Source organism: Phocoena phocoena, chromosome 13 (assembly GCF_963924675.1).
Source record: "Phocoena phocoena chromosome 13, mPhoPho1.1, whole genome shotgun sequence".
NCBI lineage: Eukaryota > Metazoa > Chordata > Mammalia > Artiodactyla > Phocoenidae > Phocoena > Phocoena phocoena.
In genome coordinates, this window is record NC_089231.1 from 62,979,267 (window position 1) to 63,006,802 (window position 27,536).

The 27,536-nt window shown below is 38.1% G+C and overlaps 1 protein-coding gene across 1 annotated transcript; it reads left to right on the top strand.

Moving 5' to 3' along the window:
* Positions 1 to 5,650: 5,650 nt before the first annotated feature.
* On the top strand, positions 5,651 to 27,492 carry RNMT (RNA guanine-7 methyltransferase). Its single transcript, XM_065889904.1, has 11 exons — positions 5,651 to 5,713; positions 7,915 to 8,373; positions 10,778 to 10,913; positions 14,010 to 14,135; positions 16,612 to 16,727; positions 17,779 to 17,960; positions 18,487 to 18,651; positions 21,651 to 21,768; positions 22,965 to 23,066; positions 23,997 to 24,030; positions 27,158 to 27,492. The coding sequence occupies exons 2-11, from the start codon at positions 7,957 to 7,959 to the stop codon at positions 27,193 to 27,195; spliced, it is 1,434 nt and encodes a 477-aa protein (XP_065745976.1). The 5' UTR covers positions 5,651 to 5,713; positions 7,915 to 7,956; the 3' UTR covers positions 27,196 to 27,492.
* Positions 27,493 to 27,536: the final 44 nt, after the last annotated feature.

The following is a 27,536-nucleotide window of genomic DNA, read 5'->3' on the forward strand; positions in this document are numbered from 1 at the left end:
TACTCCAACTGCCCTCTCCTCTGGCTTCTTTCCTTCAGCATATACATATGCAATTAAGAAAATATGTCTCTCTATAGTATCTGCCCAATTTCCAATTACCTTCACTTCATTTAAGGATCCCCAGTTTAGTGGCAGCAAAGTCACTGTAATTTCTGACCCACAGAGAAGAGCAATCATAGAGCTCTTCATGGATGCTGGGGCTCCCCTCACAAGTTTAATTCTCTCAGTCATGGTGAAGTTTCTCTTCTGGACTCCCCCAGAGTGGGTGAGCTGCTCTTACGTGTTAAATCCACTCTACCATTCCAGTGTCCCTAAGCCTTTGGACCCCTTCCTCTTTAGTGTACCAAGGCAGGCCTGGCATTTCAACTTCATTTAGCGTGGGTCACCTTTTGGTCCATGCTTCAGCCAACCAATCAAACTGCTGAGAGCCATTTCTAACCCCTCAAGCTATAAAAGTGAATCAAGAATCTCTGCTTAGTGGGCCTATATCAGTAAATTTAGCCCGGCCCAACTTTATGTTCCTTCCACCATTATCCCACATCCTTAATATCCATTCGTAAACATATCCCCCAGATTTCCATGTGTATAAACAAATAAACATTCCTGCCATTTTTTAAGAGTATGGCACACCCCTTCAGGTCCCACTTTGTAGCTGACCCTTGAGGGCTTGTTAGGGTGGGAATCTAGTTATAGGTCTAGAAGCAAAGAAGTGTGGTAGAGGTAGTTCTCGAGGAGAATCAATCAGCAATGTCTAGCCTTCAGGGAAGGTCATTACAGGTTAACTTCCTCAAACAGGAGTGGAAGGACTGCTTCTACCGCCAAAGAAGACTAATGAAAACTTAGGGGTTCAATACTCCATTCCAAATTTGAGGATCTCAACCTTCCCCAGTCAATGCTCTCATTTTAACAGCAGACACCCTGTTAGAATGGGAATTCATTTTGCATTGTAATCCAGCCACTCTGCAGGATAAGAGTTTGGTTTTCAGCAATCTCAGCTCTGCATCTATGTGAGAAGGGCAGACATGGAAACTTTCTGGTCATTTATACAGAGCTTGAGCTGGGAATTTCAAGACCTGAGCTCATCACTCTCCACCTCCCACCCCCCTTTCTCTGAAAACAGAGCAACCAGTCAGTCTCATTATACTTGTTCATCATCTGGCAAAAATGTTTTAAATCTTCAAATACATGATCACCCAGAACCTGGTCTTTCATTAAGTATCTGAGTAGTAGTATCCAATGGTGGTATTTTGCGTGTATCTATTGTCATATCACATTGTGTGCTACAGTGCCTGCCTTCTTTACCACTGAAAATAGTCAAGGGTGCCTTTAAATCTAATCAGATTAGAGAACCAATTTCAGGAATGCCATAACCAATCCAGAAAATTCATCCTTAAGATTCTGTTCCTCTAGAACCACTCTCAGTACCAAAATCTGAATCAGACAGGGTTCTCCAGAGATACAGAACAGGAAAAAACATATACATATATCTATATCTACCTATTGGGAATCTATTATTAGTTTATTTAAATAGATATATTTATTTTAAGGAACTGGCTCACACAATTGTGAGGGCTACACACCTGAAATGTGTAGAGTGGATTTGCAGGCTGGAAACTCATACAAGAATTGACGCCACATGCAGTGGTTGAGAATCCGCCTGCCAGTGCAGGGGACACGGGTTCCGTCCCTGGTCCGGGAAGATCCCACATGCCGCAGAGCAACTAAGCCCGTGTGCCACAACTACTGAGCCTGTGCTCTAGAGCCCACGAGCCACAACTACTGAGCCTGCATGCTACAACTACTGAAGCCCGTGCGCCTAGAGCCCATGCTCCACAAGAGAAGCCACCACAGTAAGAAGCCGCGCACCACAACAAAGAGTAGCCCCAGCTCGCCACAACTAGAGAAAGCCCGCATGCAGCAATGAACACCCAACACAGCGAAAAATAAATAAATTAAATAAATAAATTTTAAAAAGAAAAGAATTGATGCCACAGCCTTGGGAATTTTTTCTTCTTGAGGCACTTCAGTTTGAAATTTAGGCTTTCAATCGATTGAATGAGGCCCACCCGTATTATGGAGGGTAATCCCCTTAAAGTCAATTGATTACAGATGTTGACACATTTTCAAAATACCATCACAGTATCACTTAATAGGTACTATAGCCATGTCTAGTTAACATATAAAACTAATCATCACAAATATAAACGTACAGATTTCTCAAGCAAATCTTTACTTTCTATTACAGGAAAAACCTTTTAAACAATAATATGTGTTCAAAAAAGGCAATAAAATTTCAGTAGGGACACTTCGGCTGAGTGGACTGAAGGAACAGACAGTTCTTCCAAAACTATTTGGAGAAACACAGCTTCTACAACCACCTCTCTTTCCTACCTCCAAGAACACTATCATTCCTAGGAAGCTATAACATTGTATCTACATTTTAAAAACAATTTTTATGTTTCAAAAATGTGATCTTCAACTCCACAACAGAAATGACACCTTAAAATTACCCACCTCTGAGTGCTTTCACTTTGAGGGATGGTATCTATTGAAACTGTTGCTTGCCTTTAGTCTGACCAGAAAACTTACAAATTACTACTTCATTTTCTCTCACTGACAAAAGTATAACATCTTATGGAAAAACCCAAACGAACTTTTTGGCCAACCCAATACAAACCAGAAGAAATCCAAACCAGTCTGGGTGAATAATGGACCAAATAATCAAAACAGCACATAAAGAAATCTTATAAATAGGCTGAAATAAATCCTGTATGTCCTTTCAAAAAAAGTGGGATTTTTAAAAACCTTTCTAGGCTATTCATTCATCCATTACCACCCCACTATGTGCCAGGCACTGTTCAAGGCACCTGGGTTAAACCACTGAACAAAATGATGATCCCTGTCTTGCTAGAGTTCATATGCTAGCAAGACAACATCCTTATCCAGCTATTTTCTCTCTGAACATAATAACCCAAGCATTAAGAAGTATCAAAACATTTCCTGAAAATCTACTGTGTTTCAGTCAACTTCCAGTTCTGAGTCTGGCCTTAAACTGGCACTGTTTCATCATTAGCATAGAGTCTGATTTCTGGAGTCAGGCTGCCTGGATCCAAAACCTAGCCCACCACTACTTCCCAGTTGCATAACGTTGGACAAGTTACTTACCCCTCACCTATAAAACAAAAATAATCGTAACAACTATCCCACTGAAAATGTAAGAGTTAAATGACTTCAAATGTATAAAGCACTTACTCTAGCACACAGAAGGTACTAAACTATCAGCTATTATTATTTTAATTCAACTTCCAGAAAACCATTTATTACTCAGGCAATGGTGGGAAAAATAACACCAATGGTAACTTTTAAAATATTCTTATTTAGCCCATTTACTCTCTCCATCACTACTACCTTCAAGAGTTCTTCCTCTATTCTTGAAACCAGTGGGTAATCATTAAATCCATTTCACCTGTAACCTGCCTTACACCCTTTTCCAATCACCTTTCCCCATACTCCCCCCACCTCAGACAGCCCTACTTCTTTATTCTTTATCCCATAAATACCCAGAGCCCTTCGCTTTAGGATAGATGGACTAGTTTTCCTGTCTCCTCACTTGCTTGCCTTGTGAATAAACCCTCTCTTTGCTGCGAACCTGAGCATCTCAGTGTTTGGCTTGCTGGGAGTTGGGCAAAACGAACCTGATTCAGAAATATTCTCAACTGAATCTACTTGACTTCTAGTTAACTTTAATAAAAACTACAAAATGTTATCTCTATATATCTCATTCACAACATCAATTCACGGTAGAGTTTGTATAAACATATAGTTAGGAGACTTTTAATCTAATGAGAAAATTTCTTAAAAAGTCAAAATTAGATTCCTTTTCCATAAAATTACAACAGCAACTATCATAAGAAACTTTAGCCTTGGAACCAGCATATATGGATATGTAATTAGCCAGTTCTAAATGCATGAATACGCAATAACACATTCAATCTCTAGGACAACCTTTGCAGTTGTCAATAATAATGAACTCAGGTGGAGAGCAAAACAACCTACTATAAAAATAAACAACAAAGAGAAAAGTAAAAATATGCCATGTGGAAAAATATATTTTCCCAATACACTGTGAAAAGTAACAAGTACTACTAAATCACACTGAGGAAGAGATATTTCGTCATAGTGATTTTCTACACGTCAGCTGTGGCAGGCCACTAATTTATGCTTAGAGAAATAAATAAGAATACATTTAGCTGAATTTTTAGGTTTGATGCTTAAACTTTCTTGGAAGGATCACTGGCTATTTTGTATGCATAAAGAGTATTTACAGACACATACTCAAGTAATCTTACTTGTGTTATGAGGGCGGTAAGTATCAAAAGTGCATGCATCACTATGGTAAAAAAAAAAATCAACCTCGAAAAAAAAAATAATGAACTGAAGTTAATTCTCAACTTAGCTCACTGCATATAATAAAAAGAAATACAAGTACAGTCATCTGAAATGGATGGCTCATCCTCATTCATTAAAAACAGACTTCATTCTTGGTCCAAAGTTTATAAGTGGTCAACAACCTCAGAAAGGTTAGTGCCCACAATTTAGAATTTTGACTCGATTGTAAAGTATATGCTGCGAATGTTGCTTTCCCCCAGGCGAAGTCTAGTGGCTAATATAACTGCGTCTACTGACAAGTATGCAGGCTAGTGAACCTATTTCCAAAGCTGCTTTTAAACGGATCAATTTTGGTGAAGAATAATGGAAAACGTATTTCTGATCCCGTTTTACACCCTTCAGGTGGAAGGTGCTGAGGCACAAAGCATCAACAATTTTAGGTCCACAGGCAGTTTTGACCCTAGTCTGGGGTGGCAAGCAGATACCTGCGACTCTCCAGTAGAAACTGAAGGGAAAGGACGAACAAAGCGTGTTGACTCCCCAACCATCCCATACCAAAATCCAGAAAACACAAATACTACCAGGAAGGCGTTTCTCCTAAACAGGTGTGGGCTGCCCCTTCCTTCAGAGTCTGACAGATGAGAACGGCCCTCTCGAGAGAACTCTGGCTGAACCTCCCGAATGCGGCGGTAGGGAGCGACCCGCGGTCCCCGGGGAGAACTAGGGCGCCGCGCGTTTCCGAATCAAGTCTGAGCGCGGGGGCTCTCAGGCCCCTCCCGGCCGGCGTCCAAGGAAGGGCAGAGCAAAGGGTGAAGGAGGCAGAGCGCAGGCTGGAAAACCGCCCCACAGACAGGGTTTGCAGGATACCGGCGCACAGCGAAGGGCGGGGTGACCTCTGTCCGCCCCGGGGGCGCTCACCGCCGCGTACCACGTTGAGGAGGCCCCGCCGACTGCCCGGCCCCGCCCCCAGAGGCCTCGACCCAGGATACCTCAGGACCTGAGGCCGCCGCCGCCGCTCCCCGCCGTGCGGCCGCTTGGAGCCCCCGCCGTGCCCTCCGCAGAGCCACCAGCCGAGCGTGGGTCAGGGCGCCGAAAGCCGCGTGCTCAGGCGACCCGGCCTCCGGCCCACCCTCCCGCCCGCCCAACACACCGTCCACACCAACCACGGGCTCGCACCCCTCTCGCCGGCGCCCTCAGCACGGCGCGCGCGGCACGGCGGGACTCGGGGTTCCGGGACGCGTGACCCGCGCTCTCCGGAAGTGGCGTCACAGCGTGCGCGTGGCGCGGAATCGCTTCCGCAAACAGAGTCGCGGATGGCTGGACGGTGAGTGTGTGGTTGCAACGCTGGGTTTCGTGCTCTTTGTGTGTAGCCGCGCCCGCCCCGGTGGAAGAGGCCCTCAGACCGCTGGTAGTGCCGGGTCCGTGGGCGCTGACGCCCCTCCGCGCAGAGCCGGCCCGGGTTCGGGAGGCCCTAGAGCGGCTTCAGGCCCGCTGGGCTGCCGGAGCCGGAGCGGCCGGCCGCCTGGCCTGCGTAGTGGACTGGAACCTGAGCCGAGCGGCGCCGGGGCAGCTCAGTGAGTCCTCGGGCTCGAGGAGACCCGGCCCGCCGGCGGGTTGGGCGTGGAGCTCACCTGCTTGAGCTCGAGTCCCCGGGCCGGCGGTTCCCGTGAAACCTCGGGTGTGACTGCCGCGCAGGTCACCGAGATGCAGGTGTGGTCGTTCATGCGCATCTCTGTATCTGTCGACTCTGTACCTGAGTTCTTCCTCGAGGGTTCCGAAGGACAGCCCTCTTGGGTCTGGACCTTACTCTTTGTTCACCTTAGACGCTCGGCCTCAGTCTTATCCATCTTTGGGTTCGTTTGGAAATCCGTGTTTATTCTGACCGAATTGTCTTTAGACCATCTCATCTGTGGAAATGTCACAGATAAATATAAATAAAATTAACTTTTATTCCCAATAGAGAATTTAGATATTACATTTACAGCTAAAATTATTTATAGCTAAGGATAAGTTACATTAAAACCAGTTTCTATTTCCTTATTAAGAAATAAATGGTAGGAGAGGATAGGGACTTGATAATTTGGTGGATAGTTTTACTAATCATTTTAAGCAGTATTCATAAAATTACATTTCTGGGTAATTTTTTCCTCTCTGCTTCATTTCTTCCTGTTTTGGCACGTCTTGGTATCTTGTTACCTCAAACCTTGGGTAGTGAAAGTTAATATCCCTTGAAACCCTTCCCGGTTTAGAGTGACTTGTTTTTACCCATTCCATTAAGCGACTTTATTTCTTATTCTGTTTCTTTACAGGGAACACCGCCCACTTCATAATTTTCAGGTTCTGAATTTGCTGAATCTCACTGATTTTTGGACTTTTGCTTTTTCTTTTACATTTGGTTTGAATAATACAGCCTAACATTTTAGTAGTATATCAGCTGTAAACTTCTTGAAGACTAATTCACATAGTGTCTTATTGAGCTTCTCTGTAGTAGGCGTTCACTCAACTTGTTGAATGACTTAATAAATTCCTGTCCAATAAATAGCTCACTTATTTTTCTCCCCCTCCCATTTCACACATAGGCTTAAGAACATTTGAAAGAGACTAATGGTCATTAAGTTGCAGGCTGGGTCTTGAAACTTCTTGTCCACCCAATTCTACTTTCTTCACTTTCCACCTAATTCTGACACCCATTACGAAGTAAGGATTTTAGAAGTCAACTGTAGGTTCCCAGACTTCTCCTGTTCTTGGTTTTCAGTGTCCCTAGGCCAAAAGAAATACCTAGTAGTTTCCCTTACTAAATAGTTTAGTCCAAACAATTTAATAAGCGTGTCCTGACAACTTTGTATTTAAAAATAATGCATGGATTGAAAAAAAATTGTGTTTAATTCTTAGCTAACCACGAATGCATACTACTGGAATATGTACATCTGTTGAGTACTGGATATCTTCTCAAGCCTTGAGATCGGATTTGACATCATCTTCGTTTCCTGTTTTACACTGATTTTCTGTGGTACCACCAGTCTCAGCTTCACAAGCTTCTGGTGTCATTTAAAGAAATGTAGTGCAATCTACTCAGTTAAAACTATGCTCTATTTGAAGCTGTATCTGTGATATTTTCCAGATGTCAGATGTCACTACCGTTGCCTTAAATTTTGAAATATTCTCCTGTGCCCATATCAGTTTGTTATAGAGTCCAGCGCACATTTGGGGAACCAAGGCTGTAGGGTAAGGATCAGGATAGAAATGGAACCGACTTCATTTACCACGACTTCGTCAGTTTTAATGCCAATGGTGACTTTTATGGACAAAATTGTAGAAGTGTTCCGGGATTATAATTAGTACTTCCACATTAGCATTTTCAGAAATTCATATGCGATATATATCAATATTGTTTTCAATATTCTTTAATGAGGTTTTTTAAACTCTTAGTTGATTGCTGAAATTAAATGACTAGTTTCTGGTTTAAATTGTTTTTAAAGTCTTAGCATTACGTTTACAAGTAATATGAAATTTTTGCCATTCCAGTGTTAGTTCATGAAGTTTTACCATCTATTTAAGTAATCAAAAATGGAAAATTCTGCAAAAGCAGAGGAATGTGAAAAGATCTCTCATGAAGAGGCAAAGACATCAATAGATTCAGAAACAGAGTCTTCATTCATTGTTAATGAAAACACAACCTCTCCTGGGACTGGGTTTTCTGAAAAGGCTCCTACTTGTGAGCAAGTAGACACTCCAAAAAAGAGAAAAATGGAGTTTGAAGATGATCTTGTAAAGGAAAGTTCTAGTTGTGGGGAAGACACTCCATCCAAGAAAAGAAAACTTGATGCTGAAATTGCCCCAGAGGAAAAAGGTTCTGGTGATGATGAAGGCATTTCAAGGAAAAGAAGAATGGAAACTGATGGTTTTCCAGAAGATGAACCTACTGGAGATGACACTCAGAAAAGGAGAAAAATAGAACTTGAAGATGTTCCTGAAAAGCAAAAGGTATTTTGAGTGTATTTTCTTTTATTCATAATGGAATATGTCAGATTGAAATCTGGAGCAGTTGTGAAATAATACATTTTTTTTTACATAATTTTAATAACTTAAGAATGTTCTTTTTTTTAATTTAATTTTTATTTTATATTGGAGTATAGTTGATTTACAATGTTGTGTTAGTTTCAGGTATACAGCAAAATGATTCAGTTATACATATACATATATCCATTCTTTTTCAGATTCTTTTCCCATTTAGGTTATTACAGAATATTGAGTAGAGTTCCCTGTGCTGTACAATAGGTCCTTGTTGATTGTCTATTTTATATATAGTAGTGTGTATATGTTAATCCCAAACTCCTAATTTATCCCTCCTTCCCACCTTACCCCTTCAGTAACGATAAATTTGTTTTCCAAGTCTGTGAGTCTATTTCTGTGTTGTAAATAAGTTCATTTGTATCATTTTTTAGATTCCACATATAAGTGATATCATGATATTTGTCTTTCTCTGACTGACTTCACTTAGTATGATGATCTCTAGGTCCATCTATGTTGCTGCAAGTGGCATTATTTCATTTTTTTTATGGCTGAGTAATTTTCCACTGTATATGTGTACCACATCTTCTTTATCCATTCCTCTGTCATGGACATTTAGGTTGCTTCCATGTCTTGGCTATTGTAAATAGTGCTGCAGTGAACATTAGGGTGCATGTATCTTTTCGAATTCTGGTTTTCTTTGGATATATGCCCAGCAGTGGGATTGCTGGATCATATGGTAGTTCTATCTTTAGTTTTTTAAGGAACCTCCATAGTGGTTGTACAGTTTGTACCAGTTTACATTCCCACCAACAGTGTATGAGGATTCCCTTTTCTCCACACCTTCTCCAGCATTTATTGTTTGTAGAGTTCTTGATGATGGCCATTCCGACCTGTGTAAGGTGATACCTCATTGTAGTTTTGATTTGCATTTCTCTAATAATTAGTGATGTTGAGCATCTTTTCATGTGCTTTTTGACCATCTGTAGGAATGTTCTATTTTTAATAGACATCGTCTTAAGATAGAGTAGGGTTTTAACTCTTGTAATTTAGTTATTTTCTATGTGGGTACAACTTCTGCTAATGAGATAATTTTTATCTTATTTCGGAAATCTTATTTAACTAGAAACTTGAAAGGTAGTTTTTATAGTTTACTTTTTCTTAGTACTTTCAAAAACACAACAGTGTAAGGTCCAGATGATTTAATTAGGTGTTCCTAATTAATTTTTAAATTTTGTTTCCCTTTTAACTAGGTGTTCATTTTTTTCCCTTTTTAATTAGGTGTTCATCTCTTTTTTTTCTTTTAATTAGATGTTCATCCTCTTTTTTTTTCCTTCGTAATTAGGTGTTCATCTCTTTTGTGTCTGAAGTATTTGAGATTATCACTTACAATGATAAATATCAAGATGACACCCATCTTTACATTCTTTTCTTAATGTAATTCCTTAAACTATGGTGTTCCCACTTCTTATTAGGGTAGTTACATACAATTTTAGCTAAGCCTGTTATTTAGCAAGAATATTATAAAGCAAGGGATAGCAAGTCATTTTCATCTGGAAATACTATATTGTGGCGGGATCTGAGTTGGAATCTGGATTACTCAATGAATGAGTAAAATCCTGCCATCACTCCTCAGGAAGAAAGTAGCAGATAAGCCACATGTTTGTCATTGGTAGAATGCAAATCTTTGTAACAGAGAGGAGCTTGTATCATAAATGTAGTTTTTAAACTTTTACTAGCAGTGGAACCCTTTTTTCAAGTGAAAATCGTAAACCTTTTACCTATTTTACATGTCAGATGAAACACTTTGGTTGAGCAGGGGAGTGGGGGGATCTGAAGCTCTTTACCTTCCTGGCATTTTTGCAGAATGCTTAGGGTCTTAGATAGAGAGTACAAATTGAAACTTGAATTAGACTAATAGCAAATAATAGAAATCACTGACACTGAACATAGCCTGTTGAGTTCCCATCTCTTTGTGTATATTATCTCACTTAATGCCCACAACAATTTTATAGTAATATAATAAATGTATTATTTCTATTTTATATTCTTGTAGGAACTTCATCCACTGACTGACATTTACTGAATTGAATAAATCAGAACTCTGGAAGAGTACTGGTTTTATTAATACATTAACACCAAAATTCTATAGATGAAAATCAAGATGAAAATTTTTTAAATCAGGAGATGTTTTTGAAAATAGGGAACAGGGGAAAATCTTCCATGTGATTATAATTAGGATTTCTGTGGTTATGCCATTGCTTAATGAAGTTTACCAATTTCAATAGTATTTTATCCGTATATAGGTCAGATGCTCTTTTAGACTAATTTTTTTCATGTTCAGCTTCTTAATTTTATTCAATTCTTTTATTTTCAGAACTTGGAAGAAGGACACAGCTCAGCAGTGGCTGCTCACTACAATGAACTCCAGGAAGTTGGTTTGGAGAAGCGTAGCCAAAGTAGAATTTTTTACCTAAGAAACTTTAATAATTGGATGAAAAGTGTCCTCATTGGTATGCTTGTTTTTTGATTTATAGTTTTGAATTTTTAATTTCAGCTTATGTCTCATTTTTACTCCCCAAATGGTTAATCATACACAAAGCTACTAGGTCTTTAGTTACTATTCATTTAATCATCAAAGCTTGGCTTTATAAGACTGGAGCCAAAACTGAAACTAAGCGTTTTAGGTAAATTTTTTTCATATTTACTTATGATTGACTACATAAGATAGCAATGAGTGTTTAATTAATATTAAGTTGATGAGTTAATCAGGCTTTCAGAAGGCAGCGTGCTTTTACATTTAGAATCAAGCTAACCTAGTGCTATTAAATAATCTGTTTTACTCTAATAGTTTTGGAGCAATGATAAATTGTTGAATTAAACATTTGGGTTCCATTAGGTCAAGAAAATGGGCAGTGCCATGATCTTTTATCTCTAGGCCTTTAATGAGTTGGTAAAGGTCATCATGTGTATTGATTGTCCATTGAACTTGTTTTTTCTTCTGGGGAGAAATAAAGTTTACTCTGAGGATTGATGAAGACATTCAGCTTTTTAGACAGCATTTTATCTATGGAAACTCACCTTTGATATTAAAATGGAAGTCAGTGGAGGAAATATGATTCAGAATATATTTATTGCTTTGTGTATCAAGTACATTAAATAGTCACTTACCTGAGATTAGAGAATTTTTAAAAGCCAGTAGATTTTGGAGTTTTTCACAAAAAGGTTTTTTTTTAATTTTGGTTTCTGTTTTTGTTTTCTAAAAAGCCAACCTCAGAAAAAGTGAGAATGCTTTCATATTTACACTGAAAAGAATAAAGTGCTAATTATGGCTACTTTCTACTAGTTTTAACAATAATTTAGTAATTTTAAAAGATAAATTATCCATTCTGAGAAGTGTCAGGAGTGGGAACTAGACTCATTATTTCGAACACATTTTAATATTTTTCTTTGTTTTATTATAAAAATAAGACTTATTTGACTCTGCTACTTGTCAGCCAGGGTAAATGAATAAACGAACTTCTTTTTATTTGTTTATTTTTTTTTAGGTTACTTATTATGGCATTTTTACTCTATACTCGTAATCTTTGGTTGCTGTTCCTAATTTCTTTTCAGTTTTTCTCTTCCTTTCCTCATCATCCTCAGTAATGCAGATAAGTTATCATTGAGTATTTTTCCTAATGTGTTGTTTATTCATGTATTTATTCATTGAATAAATATTTTTAAGTTCAGCACTATTTTTCACATTGTTGTATTATTTTTATAAACAGGGAAATGGGTGGTTTTTAAAAACACGTATGTCAGACTTGGCAAAAATTTATCTCTCAGCATATTTATGGTATTATATCTTCTTCAGCTGTTCCAGCAACTCTCTCAATGGGTGCTTTGCTATCTGCACCTGTCTTTCTGGTCCTGCTGTAATCAGTGTGGTCTGTGCCAAATTCCCTTGCTGCCTTTTTTCTTTTTCTTCTCAACACCCATTCTTTGTTGTTCATTTTCGCTTCCTTGTTGCTGCTTATAGCCAGTGATAGTTGAGTACAATGCTTGAATGTGATAAAGATATCTTTGAATAATGTTTCATGAAGATTTCCCCTCTCATTAATCTTATGTGGAAATAAAGAGATTTTATAATTCTTATTTTCACTCTTTCCGTATTATATTTTATGCTGGGTTTTTTTTAAGATTCATAGCAGAAAGTTGAATATGGAACACTTGTACTTCTGTGACAGTGAAAGGCAGAAGTACTTATACAGAATATTCTAGCAGTCAAAATAGTACACATAAGAAATAGAAAACATTAAACTCAGAATGATAGACAGGAAGAGTAGATCTAGGATTCAGTATTTTATCCAATTTTAGAATTGCTGAATATTTCATTGTCTAAGAATATTAATATGCCTTTAACTTATGTTTGAACCATTTGGCTATTGATGTAAGGGACATGCTAATGTTATTCGTTGGATCTTAATGTGATTTGGTAGATTGGGATAAAAGACTCCATTTTTATTTCAGAGTTTTTAAGAATTCTGATGATAGTAAAATTAAGAGGTATGTATAGTTTTTTGACTAGTTTAGAGGTAAGCTTGACATCTTTTATCAAAACCATGGTCTCTTGTGATCCCATAATTATTACGTGTATAGTAAGCTAAACACTTAGCTTTGGAAAGAGAACTACAAAAAATTATGAATAATTTTTTTCTTATCATGAGCAAGTGTTCAGTATTCTTGTATTAATTAGAATTTAAAATGTTTGCTATTGACCCACCAAGGTCATGTGGCTTCTTTGTACTATTAAACTTCTTTTTAATAAAATGAGAGAGAAAAAATAAAATGTTTGCTATTTAATGTTGAATCAAATTCTGAAAATAACCTTCAAAAACCTGTCTTAGCTTCTAAAATACCAGACACATGCTCTTTCATCTTTAATACTGAAGGATCAAGTTAATTAACTCTTAGTCAAATTTTGAAATATTTTCTATAAGTTATGAATTAATTACATAAATGAATGTGTTTATATTACACTAAGTCCCCTACACAAGAACGAGTGTTGTTCTGAGAGCACGTACATAAGTCCAGTTTGTTTGTAAGGCCGACAAAGTTAGCCTGGGTACTCAACTAACACAATTGCTTTATATTACTATACTGTAATAGGTTATCATAACTTCTCACACATATAATACATAAAAAACAACCATAAAATATTTTTAAACTTACAGTACAGTTCCTTGAAAAGTACAGTAGTACTTTACAACAACTGTGCTTCTTAGCAGGACCAGCTACGTCACCACTGCTTTTACAATAGCTTCTGGACCGTCGGGGCTTGAAATAATACTGTACTACTGTACTCTGTACAGTACTGTACCGTAAAATACACAAAAGCACAATCACTTGTAGAGCATGCATGTGACAATGTATGCCAGACACATGAACTAACTTACGTGATTGGACATAACGAACACACATTCACATCTTTGAAAGTTCTCTAATTTGAATGTAGGGGACTTACTGTACGTGTCAGGCAGAAGTTAGTAGGTTATTAGGGGTAACAGTTTATGCTTTAGTAAAAATGGAGAAGAGATCATTTATTATGACTTAATTTTCTCTTTTAGGAGAATTTTTAGAAAAGGTGCGACTGAAAAAAAAACGTGATATCACTGTTTTGGACCTGGGATGTGGTAAAGGTGGAGATTTGCTCAAGTGGAAAAAGGGAAGAATTGACAAGCTAGTTTGTACTGGTAAGACAGATAATGGCATGGGAAAGAATAATTTGTGGTCTGTCAGGTAAATGTAAATAAGAAAGATCTCATTATGGACATAATACCAAAATACCTTACCACAAGATGTCTGGGGGCTAGGCATGAGATGGGTGTTTTCTAAAATGAGTAATGAGACTTTACTGATGGTGTTAAAAACAAGGATGATTGGAGTCATGTCGGACTCCATGTTTGAAGCACAAGCTTGGAAAGGCTTTCACTGGTCAAAGATAGGATAGTTTCTTCATTAAAAAAGAGAGTGATTACAAGGGACTTCCCTGGTGGCACAGTGGTTAAGAATCCGCCTGCCAATGCAGGGGACACGGGTTCGAGCCCTGGTCTGGTAAGATCCCACATGCTGCGGACCAACTAAAACTAAGCCCGTGCGCCACAACTACTGAACCCCGTGTGCCTAGAGCCCGTGCTCCGCAACAAGAGAAGCCACCTCAATGACAATCCTGTGCACCGCAACAAAGAGTAGCCCCCACTCGCCACAACTAGAGAAAGCCCGCGCACAGCAACAAAGATCCAACGCAGCCAAGATTAATTAATTAATTAATTTTAAAAGACAGTGATTACAGTGGATTGAAACATGAAATAAAGGGGAAAAATCTCGTTCACACTTGGAGGGAGCAAGGAAACTTACTCATTCTGAAATTCATAAACTAAGGGAGGAGGTGGCGAGTATTTATCTTCTCCAACCCTGTATAAACCATATTTCAACGTAACCAAATGGTTGAAAAGAAAAATACCTCTTTATTGAAAAATCATGATGAATAAATTTTTCCACGCTTGGTAAAATAATAGATCTAAGCTATTAGGTGAAAAGTTGATAGGAACTTAACTGGATGAATCAAGTGCCTGAATCTGCTGGTCAGTCTTAACCCTGAAGAGGGACAAGATGATGTCATGTTCCTTGCTGTGGGAAGTACCCAGCACCACCTGTGGAGTAGTATTGCCTAAATCGGCACTTGTCAAAGTTTTTGGTTTTATGACCATAGTACATTCTTAAAAATGATTGAGGACCCCAGAAAGCTTTTGCATATGTGGTTATATCTGCTGATTATAGAAATTAAAACCGAGAATTTAAAAAATATTTATTATAGATAAAATGTAGTGAGAAGACTGGCATTTTAAAAGTACTTTTGCAAATTCCTTTAGAGTCTGGAATAATAGAAGACAACTGGATTCTCACACCTGTTTCTCCATCAATATGTTTTTTTTTTTTTTTTTTTACATCAATATGTTTTGATGTGTTATTTTATTTGATGAGTAGTTGTGAAATGGAGTGTTTTAATAGCCTTTTCAGATAATTGAGGCTATTCATCTTTGATACTACATCAAAATTTGGCAAGTGGTAGTTCCTTTAAAGGTTAGTTACAGCGTGGAATCTGAAACCATATTGGTGAACTTTTTGTGTTCTGTTATATTTAAATCCATTGGTCTATCTTGCACTTCGCCCTGCAAGATTTTGTAATATTTGGAAAATAATGTTCACTAAAGTTATGCAAATCTTCTAAATGTTGACATCAGGAAATCACATTTGTTTAATATCACCATCGGTCAGAAAAGTCTTAAGTATTGGGAAGATGCCCAGCCGGTGGTGGTAGATAAAAGTTTGTCAGAGTTGGAACTTTCACTTGAAAGCTCAAATTTATCATTGGTAACAAATACAGTCCGTAGTTTTCATGAAATGACAGGCTCATTTTTTTCACTATGAAGAAAAGGTCTGCCAAATTACAAAGTCTGAATAACCAGTTTGTCTGTCAGTGGTTCTTTAAGTGAAACAATTTTGTGTGAAAAAAGTGGGCAGTACAGCTTACAGCGCAGTCACACCAGTCCTGTTCAGGCAGACTTTGTTATGTAGCAGAAATGTTTTGAAGATTTCATAAAATTAATTTTTACTGCTTATCAAGGACATTCTTAAATGAAATTGGATTTTTTTCCCCGTTTTTTCTTTCTGTGCTGGCTTATAGCAGTGAAGAATATATCAAGTATTACCAGTACCATTGGTGCCCCTACCTTGTATTCATGACAAAGTACCCACCGTTGCTTTTGTACCTGCAGTGCAAATCTCAACACTGGGAAAAGGCAAATAACATTTTATTAAGAAACTATAAAGAGCTGGGCGTATAGTGTTAGGTTTTATAATCCAAATTGGAATTTAAACTTTCTGCTTTTAACTTTGAATAAGCATTTAAAAATCATGGTAGAACTTTTCTGTTGTCAGTACCTATTGAGAAAGTGGTTAATTCCTTTTGAAAAATAAGAGGGCATTTCCATTGGAACAAAAGACTTTCTTTGTTTTGAAGGAAATAGAACCTTTTTGCTTTTCTAAGGCTAGATTCCCTGCCAAAGTTTAAAAGTTGAGATGAAGTCTAGATTTGTGCCATTTTTGCATTTCCGTTTTAACTCTGTGGGCCTTTGTTGACATTACTAATACCCGTCCCCCTTCCAGATATTGCTGATGTTTCTGTCAAACAGTGTCAGCAACGGTACGAGGACATGAAAAATCGTTGTCGTGATAATGAATATATTTTCAGTGCAGAATTTATAACTGCTGATTGTTCAAAGGTATGTATTTTTTTTATTTGTCTGTTTTTGTATTTTAGTATGAGTAAATGGTTTGCTTTAAAAATCAGCTCATTTTTTAAAATTTTGCTTTGAAACATTAAAAATCTTTAGGACATGGATTTTGAGTTTCAACTAGAAATTCCATTAATGATAAATTTCCTTAAATGACCCAGTGAATACTTCTGGGAATTTTTAGCTTTTAATACTTTTACTTTGGAAATCATTTGTTGCTTCTCTGTTTGGACACGATTTATTTTCTAGTATTTTGAAATAGATCTGCACTTCATTTTGTTTACCTTGTAATTTGTTTGGGTGGTTTCCCAGCATATCACAGTCTGGTGACACCTGTTTCCGAATCTCTTTAACAGCTGAAGTTCAAGACTATAGAGGCACTCGAAATGCTGGAAGTCCCCCCCTTGAACATTTCTTTTCTGACTCCTTAGCTCATTGAACTATTATAGATACCTGTAACCCTACACATTTTGTTTGCAGTTGTGAAAGTGGAAGGAAAAGGGCTAGAAAGTTGGAAACCTTTAAAAACACTTCTGCGTTTTAAAAAGATGTCCCAGGGAGTTCCCTGGTGGTCCAGTGGTTAGGACACAGTACTTTCACTGCCGTAGCCTGGATTCAGTCCCTGGTTGGGGAACTAAAGATCCCGCAAGCTGCATGGTGCAGCCTAAAAAATAAAAAATGTCCCGAAGACCAGCTTTGTGTTTTTTTTTAAACCCAAGTTACTGTTCAACATCATTTTACTTTAGTTTTCAAGTAAAGCCAGTTAAAGGTTCAACTCCTTTAAATGTCATGTTTGATATCTTTTTTAGCATTATTTCAGAACCTCTAGTTTCTAAAATTACTGTGAAAATGGGAATCAGATTCTATTGAATCAGAAAGAAAGAACGTTTTTATTATGATCTTTATGATATGTAATGAGAAAGAGTAGGTTGGTGGGAGGTCATGTCTACTTTTAAGGATCCTAATTCTAGAAATTAATTCACTAAATTTTTATGTCCCAGCCAACTTCAAAGTCTTGACCCATTTTAATTTGTTTCAGGAACTTTTGATTGATAAGTTTCGTGACCCAGAAATGTGCTTTGACATCTGCAGTTGTCAGTTTGTCTGCCATTACTCATTCGAGTCCTATGAGCAGGCTGACGTCATGCTCAGAAATGCATGTGAGAGACTGAGCCCTGGAGGCTATTTTATTGGTACCACTCCCAATAGCTTTGAATTGATGTAAGTACTTTTATATGTTGTGGTTTATAAAATACTCAAAATTAAGCTTATCTTAGAGTAGCAAGTGTTTATTAGGAATAAAGTTTACAGAACATGCCGTGTTGATCTTATAAGGGCTGAGCACTTTGATAATGTATTTGAGTAGATACTCAAATTTTAAGTTAAAAAGTTAGATTTGCAGATGAACCTTTAAAACATCTTTCTGTGTAAGTTGGAGATTGATGTTACTTCCAGCCAAAAAGCCAGAGGTGATATTGCTAGACAAACTCCAGATCAGATGTGAGGCATTGAGACTTAACCAGCTGTCATGATAGTGAAACCTACTTCCAGCATAATTTTATTAGTGAGATTGTTAATGATCTTTTAGTGTATAGCTTCTTAAAAGTAGCTCAAATCCAATTAAAAGCTAATCTTTATAAAATTGCATCATGTGTGTGTCCCCCTCCCATATTTAATCTGATCAAAATAAATTTGACCTAATAACAAATTTAATCTTTTTGTTTTGGTTTGGGGATAACTTTTATAGAAGACGCCTTGAAGCTTCAGAAACAGAATCATTTGGAAATGAAATATATACTGTGAAATTTCAGAAGAAAGGAGCTTATCCTTTATTTGGCTGCAAATATGACTTCAACTTGGAAGGTGTTGTGGATGTCCCTGAATTCTTGGTCTATTTTCCATTGCTAAATGAGTAAGAATGTCATTAATCTGTTAACTATTCTCTTTTTGCGTAAGAGAGAAAGAAAAGGAAAAAAAATCAGTATTTATGTTTGTTTCTTATTTTAAGTGGGATGCTAAGAAGAAGTATAGCCTTATTTAAAAAAAAAAAAAAGAATAACTTCAAATCCAGGGTTGGTGGCATAGGTCTCTTGCAGCCTTACTCATTTAGTTTCTTTTATTCCTGGAATTATTTCATCCTGTAGGCAAGAAAGGGAGCCTGTTGCCTGCAAGTTGTGGAAGAAAATAACTGACACTATAAATAGCAAAAGACTTGTTTTTAAGTAACTGCTGGCACTTTGGTAACATAAAATGAGTCTTCCCAAAGTAGAGATCCTCCTTTTGACAGGGATAGGTATTAAAAGTTGTTTTATATTTCGCTATAGCTTATGAAATTGCCTCTGTCTCACGGGCAATGGCAATAATAAATTGATTATTCAGGAATGAATAATCAGGAATTCCTGATTCAGGAATGTATTCACTCATGCACCTGAATTCCTAGGAGTCCGGGCAAACCACAGGCACAGGGAAAGCTGGGGTTTCAGGTAAGGCCCCAAGGCCTTTTCTTGGTCTTGGGGGTCTCCCTGATAGGGAACGTGGAAGAGTCCAGTTAAATGCAGGCCATGTCACAGCTGACCAAACTGCATTTCCTTCTTTTTAAAACAAAGCCTTTATTAACTGAGGAAGAGGAAGGGCTTTATTTTTTTTACTTATATTTGGCTGGTGATTATTTGAATTGTGTCTCAGGCAGCTTGTAAAATTATGGGTGTAGGATTTTCAGGAGTTCTACAATATATAAAAATTATATACAATAATATGAGAAAATGAAGAAGCATGTGACTAAACATGGAAAATACTATGCACAATTTATAAATATGAACTATAAAATTAAAAAATTTATATCACATATTCCTTATAATTAGCAAACTTTGGGGAAATGTTATGCTCTTCAACTTTATGAAAGAAAAATATTAAACATTTTTAGTATGTTGTTTTATATGTTTGGTATGTTAGCTTGGTGTTTGGGGTTGACAAAGGTGGTGATTTAAGTATACGCCAAAATATAAAGAATAAAATGAAAGTTTTTTTAAAAAAATGCTAGGCATACACTAGCAATTTTTTCTGCTTATATTGCCTAATGATTATAAACATATAAAGTCATAAAGTATCACTTTAATATTTTAAACTTTTAAAAATTATTTATTAAGACAGGTATTCATTCAGGGAGACAATCAGAAAATGCATAGGGATTTTGAGATACCCTTCTGCCATTTCGTTAATTAGCTTTTACATGGCAAACCTATTCAGATTGGTCAAAGTGAGTCTCAGTTCTTTGTAATTATGGTATTTCTTAGGGTTAAAGCTTGGTTTCATTTGTAAAGGCTCATTTTGGATATTTATGATAGAAAATGAACTACCTGGAATAGAAGAGGCTTTTATATTTACTCATGTTGTCTTTCCAAGGAGGGCTAATGCTAATTACAGGGACTCCTGCCTTACGTTTGCCTCTTACATGCAAATCCAAGTGGCCCGCAAATGTTTCCTTCACTCTGTCCCCTCATCTGTCACCTCACAAGTCCCCTTTCAGACTTTTTCCCTTTCTTCCTCTCCTCCTTTTGTGCTACCTGAAATCATCCTCAGGTTCCCTTTTGTTGTCTACAGCTACATAGTAATCAACTTCAGCAAATGCACTCGGAAAAAATAACACACACAAAGCATAACAGGGAGACCTAATGTCATTGAGGATTTAAGGAAGCCACCTTGGAAAAAGTGATGTTTAAGTCAACATCTAAAGGCTGTCTAGTTGGAGAGTGGAAGGGAGAGTGTTCCAGGCGTAAGGGACGATATGTGTGAAGGCCCCGAAGTGGGATGGACAGAGCTTGGCTAGTTCAAGGAGCTGAAGGAAAGCCATTGTGACTGGGCCTTAAGGAATCAGGGCCCAGCTGGCTCAAGATGAGGCAGCACTCCTGTATAAATGAGTGCCTTAGAGGCCATGTTAAAGGCTTTTGAATTGTGCCCTAAGTGTGCTGGAGAGCCAGTGAAGGGTGTGAAGGAGGGACGTGACCTGTGCACTGCTAAAAGCATAATCTGGCTGCAGTTGGAAAATTGGTTGAGGGAGGGTAAGAATAGCAGCGAAACAAGCGAAGTGGTACAGCTGTGTGGTGATGGTGTTGGAGCAGGATGGTGGCGAGTGACGGGGTCAGAAGTGGGCCTGTTTGAAGTATGTTGTATAGGTAAACGGAGAGGACATGGTGGTGTGCTGAACACTGGGCATAGAGAGGGGGAGGCGTGGATCGTTAGATAGATTTACTGAAATAGCAAAGACTGGCAGAAGAACAGGCTAGTGGGATTCAGCCCTGGAGGTAGAGAGTTAGAGCACACCTGTGACAGTCCTGGTGGAGATTTCTAGGGAGCAGTGCAGTGACAGGCCAGGACTGAGCTACCGTAGCTGTTGGCAAGCTGTATACGTCAGGGAGTGACAGTGAGCAAGGTTCTGGGCCACACTTTTCAGAACCATGACATTTGGAAGTTAGGAAAAGAAACCTGTAAAGCAAACTGTGAAGAACCAGTTCAAGATGTAGGATAAAAATTAATAGTGTGTCTTGCCAGGGAATCCAGTAGATGAAAGAGACTATTTTAAGAAGGAAGTTGGCCACTATTTTCAATGCCACTGTGAGGGATCGAGTCAAATGAAATGGAGTTGGTAGAAAAGTGTTCCTTACAGCCTGTGGTCCCCATCTCACAGCCTTTCATTTCATTTCCTGGCCTGTTATGTTACTGGAGTTCCCTGTGACCCAGTGAGATTTAACTGCACATTTCCTTCAGGTCAGTGGTGTGTTGCCCTTCACTCATTTTCCATGGTCCTCTTGTGAATTTGTAAAGGTTTTTAGTTAAGCCCAGAAGATGTTACTGTTGCGTGTGGAATTACAAATATTTTGGAAGCCTTTTCATTAAATAATCTTTTTTGGACAGAATGGCGAAGAAGTACAATATGAAACTAGTCTACAAAAAAACATTTCTGGAATTCTATGAGGAAAAGATTAAGAACAATGAAAATAAAATGCTGTTAAAACGAATGCAGGCCCTGGAGGTGAGTATTTAGAAAAGGTGTAAAAATTCCAGGTGGTAATAAACTTGTTTGGCTGTCTCTGAGATTTCTTTCAAGGCCATGTACACACTCAGTATTTATATAAGTTACACAGCTTATTGGTGCCAACTCTAGACTCTTCAGCACCTAGGACAGAGCTTTAACATAAGAGTTCTCAACCTCAGGACTGTTGGCATTTGGGGCTGCTCTGTGCCCTGTAGGATGTTCAGCAGCACCCTGGCCTCTCCCCACTATGGAAGTCCAAAAAACTAAATACTTTTTAAACAGCAAACACACAGCTAAATTTCTAATGTCTGATCTTACTGTAGGATACTTATAAAGGGGAAAAAGAAGATAGCAAAGTAAACATTCCTGGATCAGTTTCTTAAAAATTCTTCAGGAAGATGTACATCTAAAGTGATTCCTTGCTAGCTAGTTTGTTGTAACAGGGCAAAGGAAGGAATTAAAAGAGTATATAACCTTTACAGAGCAGATGGTTGCTACGTGAGTGTGTAATTCATTGTTTTTATTTACATGCATTACAAAGCACTTTGTAGTATAAAGAGTTGTTAAAATGGATTAATAATAGTGCTCAAAGTAATTTGAATAAACATTTGTCCAGCATACCTTTTAGAACAGCATTGTTTTGAGGCCCTTCTTCAGATTTTATGTAAATATGGAGATGACCTGTATTGGAGGCTGGATATTTTCCTTCTCTTCTGGAACTCCCAAGGTTCTGTTGACTGAGCATTTCGTTTGTATTATTTCCAGTTGCTGTTCATACTTCCATGGCTGCTAAGTCACCATAATGTTCAAATGAATGTTTAGTCCTTCTGATAACTTCCTTCAGCTTAGAGTCATAACAGAAAAAGCCTTTGACCAGGAGTCAGGGAGGTAAAGGTGTTTGCAGCCAGTGGTCCTTGGTGGCAATTCAGGATGCTATTTAGTCCCTGTGTAGACTCTCTGTGATTGTAGATACTCGGATCATGCTCAGTGTTGACCATGGCAGCTGCTTTGTTCAGAGAGGATTCCCTTCACTCCTTTTTTTTTCATATTTCAAAAGTATGTGTAGTTTGTATTCCTGAAGTAATACTTAAAGATTACTGTCTTAATTATTTTATTTCAGTGATTGTGTGTTTAATTCTGAATTGTAAATTTCAGTGTAATGTCTCAACTAGGAATTTCACTTGCTTCCCTAGCCATATCCTGCAAACGAGAATTCCAAACTTGCATCTGAGAAGGCGGATGACTATGAACATGCAGCAAAGTACATGAAGAACAGTCAAGGGAGGTTGCCATTGGTAAGTTTTTATTTTTTAACATGCTTTATAGAAAACTGGAAACTTAGGAAATTATTTCACTGGTTTATAATACTTGAGTTCACTGAGTTACAAATCAGATATACAGTAGTCTGTTTCCCCTAAGTTGTGATAACTTTTTATAACTGTAGAATATAGAATAAAATGTACTTTAACAAACTGAGAATGGAGGAAATAAGGATGGGAGAAAAGTTATAGGCTTGGCTTGAGAGTTTTCTTGCTATACCATTGAATCTTTACCTGGACACTACTGACTCGTGGTGTTCCATAGATAAAATTCAGGGGCTTATAAACTTAGATGGGGAAAAATTACATCTTCATTTTCTCTGACTTCTATGTGGAAGTTCACATTTTCCTTAATTATGAATGCCTCATAATTATCACTTCTTCAAAATTATATTAGTCACTAAACTTGCCACTGTATATCTTGTTACTCAGTGCCTTTGCAAAAAGTAGCAAGTACATCACTAAATACAATTTATTTCCTTTATATGATACATACTTTATTTTGTGATTTCCTTTGTAAAAACACAAAAATCTTATTCCCTCCTGCAGTATTATTTGATGTCTCAAGATAGGCCTCTTTTTTTTTTTTTTTTCCATTTTCCAAGTTACAAATGTAAGCTAGATAATTTTTCCAGTTACACACGAATACCCTCTTTATGCAGATTCACCCTTTGGTTGAGAATCAGTGGTTTAGAGAATTGGCAGGAGCGCAAAAGTGGTGAGAAGATGGCATTAAAGGTTAATCTCATTGATTTATTTTATATTCAGATCACAATAATATTAACAGTAAATTGTATGTGTATTTATAATGAAGTTAGGGTTTTGGAGACCTCTGTCCGTTATTGAAAAATAAGTATATATGTACTTGCATATTCAATCTGAAATTTTCTTTTTTTTAAATTTTAGGGAACCTTAAGTAAATCAGAATGGGAAGCTACAAGTGAGTATATCATCAGTGTAGATTTACTGACTTTTTCAAAAATTGCTTCAAAGTGATTGTTAAAATCTGAAAACTTCAGAATTTTTCTGACATGTATTAATTTGTGTGAGGGGGTGATTGTGTTATACACAAAATTCCTATAAATGTCTAATTCCCCATCTTGCACAGCTATTTAGTGCCAAGAGAAAATATATGCAGGATGTTCCTTAACGTAAACTTTGACGAGCATTCTTAAACATTTTCGTTGTCTACTTGTTACCGTGAAGCCATCTGTATTTGACGTCTTTACCTTACATTTCCGCTGGAAATTTTGGCTTATGGAGCAGTTCCGTGTATTTTATTTGATTCTGGCCTCTCTGGCGTTGACGGTGAGGTCATAATAAATACTAGAACATTTAGTGAAGTAGCATTGAGCAGGATGTTTTAGAGGGTGTGTGGTTGGGAACAGCCATGATGTAGAGACATTCTGAAGTGAGGCACCTGTCTTTGGAGGAGAGGTCAAAGGCCTGGCCAGTCTGTGAACTCCCAGAGCCTCCCTGCCAGGATGGTGATACCCTTATATGGTTGCCCTGACGACTTAAAAGGTAGTTCCCACTCTTTGATTAAAATATTTGTTGATTATGTTGAAGGAAAAATCAAAGGTAATCAGAGATAACCCGTTTGATAAACATTTTGAATATTAACTTACATAAAGATCTATGAAAGGGCTTTGGAGGATAAAAAAATAAATGTTACCTCTCTGCCTTCCAGAAGTATACTCTCCAGTAGAAGAAACAGACATAAATAAGTGACTTCTGGGCACACTGTTTTACATGCTGAAGTTCCTGTAATGGGGAAAACAGATGAAGGAGAGCTTAATAAAAACTAGTGAAATCTGGAAAATAATAATAGTTCGTATTACTGAGTGTTTAGCTTGGGCCCAGTCGCTGTTCAAAACTTTTCCTGTGTTATGCCTCGTTTAATCCTCACAGCTTTGTCAGTAGACTACTATTAATTCTGTCTTCTTTTCACAGATAGGAAAGCAGGCAAATAGCTTGGCTGAGGTCAGAGAGCTAGCCCAGGTGCTCCACACTCGCAGCCATGGCCTCATGGACACCCACGGAAAGGAAAATTCTTAGAACTTGCTGAATTGGAGAGAGAGGAAAAGGGAAGAAGGCACACTTTGAGCCAGTTTCAGAATATTGGTGACCTCGGTAGAAATGGGATTGGAAGATATTAGAGACGTAATCTCTGACAAACGTAGAAATATGTGCAGAAACCGACACATTTCTTTGGTTTCCCTGGAGTGGAGATATGCCAACTACCTTAGATGTCCCACCAATCCCAAAGTGCCGTGTAACAGAACGACCTAGGTCAAAGGTCGTGATGGTGGTGCTGGCTGCAGATGAGCACTGTATTTTTATATTAAACATGGACTTTAGCAGTAATATACAAGTGAAGAATTAGATTCCCCCAGACAGTTGAAGAAGAGGTGGGTTAGAGAGGAGAAAAACAATAGGAAAGGAACAATGGCCAAAGGGCAGCCAGGGTCAGTGTGTCAGGGTCCATCTGCCCTGTGATGAATTACATTTTTCTAACCTGGAGGGCTTTGTGGGCTGGTGCCACAGTCTAAGAAGCTATATTTTAGACTCCTACTGGTCTAATCATTTAGCTCGTATTACCAGAGCCTGCTGCTCCTCTAGAAGATGCTTTAAATGTGGAAGAAAAGAGAATTGTTGCTGATCTGCTTTTAGAGGTGGTTTAAGTTTCTTTTGTTTAAATCCCAGTTGAAATGCTGGCACAGAAGGTGTTTTATGTAATTAGTGAGACTTCCAGAATTTTTGAGTAAGAAAGGAGAGAAAGTTATTCATTGCTGATCTGAAATTAAGCACTGGTTTTATATGACCCTAGATCCAAGTAGGTCAGGACTGCCAGGTTATCTGCAGTGGGTATAGATGTGTTTGGGGTGGGTTTGGCAGCGTTTGCTGCAGAAAGAGCACTTGGAGTGCACCGCAAGCTCAGCAATGCCGGCCTGTCCTGAGCCTCAGGACTTGCCAGTGAGTGCTTTAGGCTGCTCTGCTTCCTTCCACTCAAGAAGAATCCACAGTGTTGATGATCACCCTGCCTATTTTCTCCCCATCTGTCTATTCTGCTGCCAGCCATATTTATTTCTCCTAAAAGACTCAGGAGCTAGAGAATGAGTAAAGAATAGCATGACCAGAACGATGTTAGGGGAGACTGCCGTGGTGCTCCTGTGCAGGCTGGGTTGGAGAGGCTGAGTCGAGGATTGGGAGGCCCTTATGTGGTCTGCTGTCCTTCATCCGTCCCCTGTTCTACAGTTGGCCCAAGGGGCGAGGCCTCCGCATCACGTGGCTTCTTATCTCTACTTGCTGGGTGAATGTTCTAGTGAACACCCTGAACATTTTTGTGATGTTTTGAGGATTTGTCTTCTCAGTCGTTTTCATAATCTTAAAATCTATCAGTATCTTAAAAGAAGATATAATAAGTTTGAACTTCAGTGTCGTTCAGAATGGGGAACCATAGACGCATTTAGATGTCTTTGAGTGAACACATCAAAGCCGGAAACCTTATTTAAGGGAGAGTGCTCTTGGGGCTGGGACTGTCGATTATCATGTGGCTTTTGGCTCACTTTCCTTACCAGGCCCTACGACACAACCACTGGATAATTGGATGAATTTTAACATGCACGTTATATGTGTTCCTTACCATTTTTATTAGGGTTTTTTCCCCCTCCTGAGTAGCAAACTTAGATTACCCCTGCACTCATAGTAGTGCAGTTATTCCAGGTAAAAAGAATTATAAGGTTTTCCAGTTTTCATTTTCTTTGCTTTTATACCTTTTTTTTTTCCTCAAACGGTCAGTAGAGATTTTTAGAGCTGTTAAATTGGTTTTCTCCAGGGCTGTGATGTCACTATTACAGTAAGTGGATATTTGTGTTCAAGTAAGCAGATATGATGCCATATCTGCCTGAGTATGACTCAAAATGATTGAAGAACTCCTAGAAATAATGGAACTTTTCCTTTTCAAAAGCTGCTTGAGAATTTTCACCAAATTATGAACAAGATCAAGATTGTTGCCCTGAGGATGTGAGAAACCAAGCTCTAACTTTTATTTGTTTTCTTTTCAGGTATTTACTTGGTTTTTGCATTTGAGAAGCAGCAGTGAGCACATCACATATGCAGTAGCACCAGAACAGCTGTGTTCTTTCTTGTACAGATTTGAATGGTCCATCTTCCATAGATCTGACATCCTTGTTTAATTTAATTATTCTCAACGTGCAGGTTGCTGCTGCAAACTACAGTGTATAAATTCAACATTTGCTGTCTGTGACAGATGAACTTTGTGTGTGTATATAAGAGTGAGTCGGGACCTTTGTCTTTAAAAATCTATTTTTAAGTAATGTTCTAAGAATTCCATTTGCCTCCACTCTCTTAGCTCATAAAAATTATAAAATGACTTGTTAAAGCCTCTGAGTTCTTTCGCCAGTGCTCTGCTTTGTCCAGTGT

What these genes read in the sequence shown, in the direction of transcription:
- RNMT (XM_065889904.1), top strand. Translation starts at nt 7,957, where the DNA reads ATGGAAAATTCTGCAAAAGCAGAGGAATGTGAAAAGATCTCTCATGAA. An exon ending in TGACAAGCTAGTTTGTACTG is followed by an intron (nt 14,136 to 16,611) that starts GTAAGACAGATA and finishes TCCCCCTTCCAG; the next exon opens with ATATTGCTGATGTTTCTGTC. An exon ending in TATTTTCCATTGCTAAATGA is followed by an intron (nt 18,652 to 21,650) that starts GTAAGAATGTCA and finishes TTTTTTGGACAG; the next exon opens with AATGGCGAAGAAGTACAATA.